At 40.5% G+C, this 7,667-nt stretch overlaps 1 protein-coding gene across 1 annotated transcript; it reads left to right on the top strand.

Annotated features, from left to right (window-relative positions):
• The first annotated feature begins 2,026 nt into the window (after positions 1–2,026).
• Positions 2,027–3,106, top strand: Ccr3 (C-C motif chemokine receptor 3). Its single transcript, XM_004662023.2, has one exon. It carries the CDS (start codon positions 2,027–2,029, stop codon positions 3,104–3,106), a length of 1,080 nt encoding a protein of 359 aa, XP_004662080.2.
• Positions 3,107–7,667: the final 4,561 nt, after the last annotated feature.

The following is a 7,667-nucleotide window of genomic DNA, read 5'->3' as shown; positions in this document are numbered from 1 at the left end:
AGCTCCATTGAAGGCTTACTGCTTTCCTTAGTTCCATTTGAAGTGGCTCCTCACTGCCTTTCTCTGTCACTCATAGCTCCTGCATGTTCTTCAGCTTTTCAATTTTAAAATGTGTTATTTCCTAGTTTCCTAGTTATATCTAGTGACAGTCCTCCATAGTTACTTGAGTCTTATCTATAGATGAGCAAGTGAGGCTCAGAATTGCAGATTGTCTCTGTCATGCCTGGTAAGAAGATTGAGACCCGATTTTGAACTTTGCCTTCTCCACCCTCGCTCACTGAGACTACATAGAACTCTGACCTTTAGGGTCATAGCATTCTATTGTGTCTACTATGAAGCAAAAAAAACCTGCCTTGCCACTTCTGAGACTTATGTTAAGAACTGGCATTGACTTATATATTCATGTCCTCATACTTGTTCTTTCCCCCAAGCCTGGTGAAAGTCAGTGGGCTTCGCTCTGAGCAAACAGATCATGGATTAACTGTTCTTTATAAGATTTTTACCTTTCCTCCTTTTCTGCTGGAGTAAAAAAATAATGTCACTTAAGAAATTCCCTTGACCAATCCCTCCTGTTCAACTCCTTTGTGAAAGAGAAGCTCTTAGCATGGCATTGCTTAAATGAACATTACCAAGAGAAAAATAAGGATAGTTATCAAGGTGAATGCGGTAAAATTATACCTGTTTCAATGATTAATGATTACAAAGACTCAATCATCAAATGCTAAGTTTAAAAATCACTGTATTTGAATTTACTAATAGAATAATTGTACATATATATATCTACAATACGTTTTAATTTACTTGTTAGAGAATTTTGGACATTTACTGTTTCTTCAAGTTTCAATTTCACCATTAGTCACTACTATTATTATGAACATTTTAGTATTCAATATGAAGATAATTTTGAAAGTCACATATAAACTATAAAACACGAAGTCCAAAATGCCTTAAAATATGCAATAATAATAATACATTATTTTTTACCCAAATTTTTTCCTTCTTCAATTCAAGACTTTTTTTTTTTTTTGAAGTAGGGTCTCACTCTAGCCCAGGCTGACCTGGGAATTCACTATGGAGTCTTAGGGTGGCCTCGAACTCACTGCAATCCTCCTACCTCTGCCTCCCGAGTGCTGGGATTAAAGCCGTGTGCCACACCACGCCCAGCTCAGTTCAAGACTTTTAATTTTCTCCTTCAAGTGCTTTTAGAAATAAATGTTCTCATTCTTTACCATTTACATAAAATTTCTGGGTTTTTTCCCATCATGGATCCCATTTGTAAGTAATTAAGAAAGTAGATAGTGGAATCAAATGAAAGGGGCTGAGATGAATTATCCTTCAAGGTGAAAACTTTGTTAGAAGAGTTAGGTATTAGCATCTCACCACAGGCAGCATGATTTGGTCCTAAAGGGAGAAAGAGTAGAAGGGAGACGGAGAAGGAAGGAGGAAGAAGGAAGGAAGAAGAGAGAGAAGAAGGAGAAGGAGAAGAAAGGGAGGGAGGGAAGGAAGGAGGAGAGAGAAGGGAAGGGAGGTAAGAGAAGAGGAGAGGAAAGCCTTGAGTCCCAAGGAACAAAGAAAATTCCTTACTCTTACAGATTTCAGAGGGAGGGGAAAGGTTACATACCACTCCAGTTAGCAGCCTGCATGCTAGGAGTCAGGAAAGCACTAGATAGGACCCAATGTCATAATTCAAATGGCCTTATAGTTCCTAGAAACAGGGCCTAGGCATACTTTCTGCCCTGCTCACAGTAGCAACAAGGGGAAAGAACTTTTGCTTGTGAGACTGCAAGTTCATTCTGAATGGACATGGCTGTAAGGGAGCATGGCTACCAGCATCTGAGCCCACTGCTAACTCTGAGAACTTTAGACCACTGCTTCCTGACCACCTGCTCACAGCATTTTTGTTCGATTGTTTGAAATGTATACTGAACAAACTCCAAAATGAAGTTATTTGGTGAATGAATACTCAACTGGAAAGTCTTATAGTTATGATATTATTTTTCCCCTCTTTATCACAGGGACAAGTGGAATGGCATTCTATGTAGATGACACTGAGACTGTGATTGAAGACTTTGGGACCACACCCTATGAATATGAGTGGGCACCACCCTGTGAAAAAGTCAGCATCAAGGAGCTAGGGGCCCAGCTCTTGCCTCCACTGTATTCCCTGGTGTTCATTATTGGTCTCCTGGGCAATGTGATGGTTGTGGTGATCCTTACAAAGTATAGGAGGCTCCAAATTATGACCAACATCTACCTGCTCAACTTGGCCATTTCTGACCTGCTGTTTCTCCTCACTATTCCATTCTGGATTAATTATGTTGGGTGGAATGAGTGGATCTTTGGCCATTACTTGTGTAAGCTCCTCTCTGGGTTTTATTATCTGGGCTTGTACAGTGAGATCTTTTTTATCATCCTGCTGACTATTGACAGGTATCTGGCTATTGTCCATGCAGTGTTTGCCCTTCGAGCTCGGACTGTGACTTTTGCTGTCATCACCAGCATCATCACTTGGGGCCTGGCAGGGCTGGCAGCCTTCCCTGAATTTATCTTCTACGAGTCCCAGAAGGACTTTGGAACATTTGACTGCAGTCCTCTTTACCCAGAGGGTGAAGAAGACAGCTGGAAACGTTTCCATGCTCTGAGAATGAATATTTTTGGTCTTGCTCTCCCTCTCCTCATCATGATTTTTTGCTACTCAGGAATTATTAAAACTTTGCTGAGATGCCCCAATAGAAAAAAACACAAGGCCATCCAGCTTATTTTTGTCATCATGGTGGTCTTTTTCATTTTCTGGACCCCATACAACATCACTCTCCTACTTTATGCTTTTTATACTATGTTCTTGGAGACAAGCTGTGAGCACAGCAAACATTTGGACCTAGCCATGCAGGTGACTGAGGTGATTGCTCACACCCACTGTTGTGTCAACCCAGTCATCTATGCCTTTGTTGGAGAGAGGTTCCAGAAACATCTGCGACTCTTTTTCCACAGGCATGTGGTCATCTACCTGGGCAGATACATTCCATTCCTTCCTGGTGATAAAGTAGAGAGAACCAGCTCTGTCTCCCCATCTACAGGGGAACAGGAAATCTCTGTGGCATTTTAGTTCAGGTGCAGAAAACTGCCCACAAAAGATGGACTGAGCAGATGAAGAAAATACATTAGGTCAACCACAGTGACCTTTAGGCCAGTCCTTTGCACTTCCCATGCAACACTGAAACTTCCTGAAGACCTTCCCTGAAAACACATAATGGCTGATGAACCTGCATTAAACCCAAGACCATTGCCACAGGCCGGCTGATTCATCATCATCCATGAAATCCACAGCCTTTCTTGAGTCTCTGAAGTTACCTGTACTTAATGCACATAGGTGTTAGACACTCACCCTGTGCAGCCACAAACAGGATTTTTTTTTTTCCATTTTACATATTTACTTCACCTGGCTATTGGAATCAGTGAACCATTTCACAAATGCATTAACTCAGTTACTTTATTTTTTAACATGTCTAGTTCTTTCCTTGCTTGATGAATTGCTCATTTTCTTCTTACTTTTTGTATATGGATAATTAGTTTTGCAAGATAATGGAATGACATGTAAGTTCTAAATACTTCTGAAAGTCAAATGAATTCCTGGTCACATCAATTGACCAAATTTTTCGTGAGTGACTCAAAGTACCCTGGAAAGTAAAAACTATTCTAAAGGAAAATCTCACATTGTAACACAGGCCAGAACTTCTGTACCAATAAACCTGAATGTGGGAAGAGTATTGTGAGGCTCAAGGAGATACTCTACAGCTTTAGTTCAATGGCTTTCAAACTTGACATTACAGGTGCCTGGAGGGCTAACTGACCCACAGGTGGATAAGACCCACAATGAAGCTTCTGATTCAGCAAATCCGAAGTGAGACCAAGCATCTGCATCTATAGAAAGTTCCTAGTTAATGGTGATGCTGTTTGTTCCGTGGAGAGGATATTTCAGAATCTATTATAAGGGCACATGTGTACTTCATTCTGCAGGAAGGAATCTGAACATAAACTGCTAATGTTTGGTTTGTTCCAAGTTAACCTTCAATTTAGATGTCATTCAGACAGCAACTTAGGAGGAAAGCAGGACTCAGTGGCCTTGTTGTATTTAAACCCTTCCTTGCTAGACAAAGAGACTACCCTGAAAGAGCAGAATATATCTCCTCTCCATAGAGAGAGATGATAAGGAGAAAAGCAGCAATGTCATAAATCTCATAGAGAAGACTCAAACCCCTGATCAGAGGGAAAAGATTAAACTTTGAAATAATGTACTGATTTTGCTTCCTTTCCCTATATAATTTGCTGGCTAAAGATGAGATGCAAGGACATTAATCCATTGTCTTCTTAGATTGCTAGTTCTCTGAGTAAAGCAGTGCCTAATGATTCAATTCCTGTTTATTTTTATTTTTTGGTTTTTCAAGGTAGGGTCTCACTCTAGTCCAGGCTGACTTGTAATTCACCATGTAGTCTTAGGGTAGCTTCGAGTTCATGGCAATCCTCCTGCCTCTGCCTCCTGAGTGTTACAATTAAAGGTGTGCACCACCATGCCTGGCAATTCCTGGTTTTTTAACCTATGTGCCAAGTATCACAATTACCCAAGACCAGGCTTTGAGAAGAACCACTGTAGCTAAAATGCTCCCAGAGACATTCCAGCCTAATCTGGAAACTGAGGACTACCAAGATGACAGAAAGAGGAGCTGATGCCCTTTGAATGCATCTGATAAGGTTGGCACCCTCCTGGACAGCCTACAATCAATGCCAGTCCACTGAATCCTATTGGTATAGTAGGGACTTCTAGTCTTGCAGTTTTATTTAGTTGAAATTTTCTTGGGTATCTATATTTAATACTCTCTATTACAAGCTTTAGGTGATACAAAGATGAATGAGACTTGAGTCAGCTACAGCACATGGGCTTCTGGGGGGGGGATCACTTCCCATATTTAAGCCTTATCAGTATTTTTTAAAAGATGGACATATATTTTTTATTTTTATACTTAGATACATAGGTTATCACCTACAGGACACACAGGGAAACAATGCCAGTTGCTGTATTTAGGAAGGAACTTGGTGCTTGAAGAATAGGAAAAGCTCATAGGTAGCCTTTTTTTTTGCTTTTTGGATTTTGAGTCATGGAAATATATTACTCACTGAAAGAGAAATAAAGCCCTAGAATTACATTAGAAGATAAAAGGCTAGGCTACTGTTCAGGTGCTCAGATGCAGCTATCAATCCAGGCAGCCCTAAGGGTGTTAGATTCTTCCTGCCATGAAATAACCCTTTAACCTGGTTATGTTATTTTACTTCTTTTGGTCTCAATTTTTCACTTGTATAATAGAGTCAGGTGCATAATCTGCAAGTTTCTGGTAGCCCAAGCAGAATCTCAATTTGCAAAAACATTAAAACCTGGAGGCTCAAGTTTTTTTTTTTAAATTATTTATTTATTTATTTGAGAGCGACAGACACAGAGAGAAAGACAGATAGAGGGAGAGAGAGAGAATGGGCGCGCCAGGGCTTCCAGCCTCTGCAAACGAACTCCAGACACGTGCGCCCCCTTGTGCATCTGGCTAACATGGGACCTGGGGAATCAAGCCTCGAACCGGAGTCCTTAGGCTTCACAGGCAAGCGCTTAACCGCTAAGCCATCTCTCCAGCCCTGGAGGCTCAAGTTTTACAAATGATATTGTAAAAAGAAAGGCGGCAGCTGGAGAGATGGTTAAGCAGTTAAGTGTGCTTTTTTGCAATGTTTGATGGCCCAGGGCTCATTTCCCCAGTACCCATGTAAAGCCGGATGCACAAAGTAGCACATGTGTCTGGAGTTTGTTTGTAGGAGGCTCTGGCATGCCCATACTCATTCTCTCTCTTCTTACTAACTGTTTGCCTCTCTCTCTGCCTCAATAAATAAAAAAAAAATTTTTTTTTAAAGAAAGGGAAAAATAAGTGGTGGGCAACCCCTCAGTATAACCTCCATTGGCTATAGAACTAAGTGTGTCCCCATTATTTACTAAGGTGTACTGAGGGTATCATTCCTTTATTACTCATTCATTCATCAAATATTTGCTGAATGTCTACCATGTCCTGATAAAATGAGACTGCACATCTTCTTGACTGTGTCTTAGGGAGTGGTCAGATTGCATTGGACACTGTTCTTGTCTTCCACAGCCAGAGTTCAAAGCCCTGACTCATAAAGGAATTTCCAATTCTCAATTTCAAACCAAATGAGAGAAACTTTCCTTTAAAGGCCAGAACACATTTTTCACAATCACATGTTTGGAGAAGGTGTGTGCATGTTCTCCTTCCAGACCACTTATCCTCAACCTTTGGCAAGTGGCCTTAGCTTTTCTTTTATCATGCTTGTCCTATAAGGACAACACAGGCTATAACTGTGCAACAGAAATTCCAATTTAGTGGGGAAACTTTCAAGTACTTTTATTCTTTTCTTTTTTTGTAATTCATCCAACATATAAATAAAACATCATTTAAAAACTTAACTCTGTGTCCCTGGTTCTCTCTGCATTGTGAAGTGGTGTTTGCTCTGAGGTAACCACAAGTGCTGGCACAGGTGTTATATTTCCTTTTTCCCTGGAAGTTTTCAGGAGCTTTGAGATCCACACAAAACTGCACATAACAAGATCATGACTTTGTCACTGGTGGTCTCTAGGTGTTTCAAGTTTCTTAGTATCTTACTTAAAGAATTAAAGAAAGGTACACTCAAGTATTTTTGCAGAAAGATACTTTAGTAAGAGCAAAGTGATAGTCAAAGTTTTGAATACACTGCCAAAGGAGCAGTGAAGAATACTCAAGGTCTCCAGGAAGTGGTCTGGGGCTTCTTTTTATAGGATTTTTTTTTTTTTAATGAGAAAGATAGAGAGACAGAGAGACAATTGGCACACCAGGGCCTCCAGCCACTGCAGTCAAACTCCAGATGTATGTGCTACCTTGTACACATGTACAACCTTGCATGCTTGCATCACCTTGTATGTCTGGCTTACATGGCACCTGGAGAGTAGAACATGGATCCTCGGGATTTGCAAGCAAGCACCTTACCTGCTAAGCCATCTCTTCAGCCCTTTATATAGGATTTTTAAGTGAGGATGAATTGATTGCTAGGGGTATAGTTTGGGTGGTCTTATGGTTTGATTGAGAGTTTTGAGTTCTATACTTTATATCATATGTTCCATCCCATGATGCATCTAATTTTAATCACATGCATGCCCAGTTATGTACAGATACACAATGTTAAATAGAGGTTTCTCCATAAAAGTTCACTTAGAGGACACACACAGTTGTTTTACTGCACATACACCAAAATAAGTCCAGGCTGGGTGGCCCCTTGCTGTTTCAATACTGGATCTGTCTAAGAATATATTTCAATCAGTACTGATCATTAAGAATGACCACTAAATGGCAGAGGAAACTAGTTCATTGTTAGATGCATGTTTATGCAGCTCCAAACAGGTGAGGGTTCCAGATTCCCAAAAGATTGCTAAGTGCATTATTTAGGAGACAAATGAAGCATGCTGGGTGCCCAGAGGATCCTGATGCAGTTTTGATACGGTTCCCCTAGGCACAGACTCTAAGGATTTGAAAGCAAGAGTTTCTTTAGAAAAGCAAGAATCTTTAGCAGAGAAGTGGGGAAGTGAAACC

The sequence above is a fragment of the Jaculus jaculus genome, chromosome 17 (genome assembly GCF_020740685.1).
Source record: "Jaculus jaculus isolate mJacJac1 chromosome 17, mJacJac1.mat.Y.cur, whole genome shotgun sequence".
Taxonomy (NCBI): domain Eukaryota; kingdom Metazoa; phylum Chordata; class Mammalia; order Rodentia; family Dipodidae; genus Jaculus; species Jaculus jaculus.
Note: the sequence above shows the minus strand (reverse complement) of the source record. Positions and strands in the feature narration are given on the sequence as shown.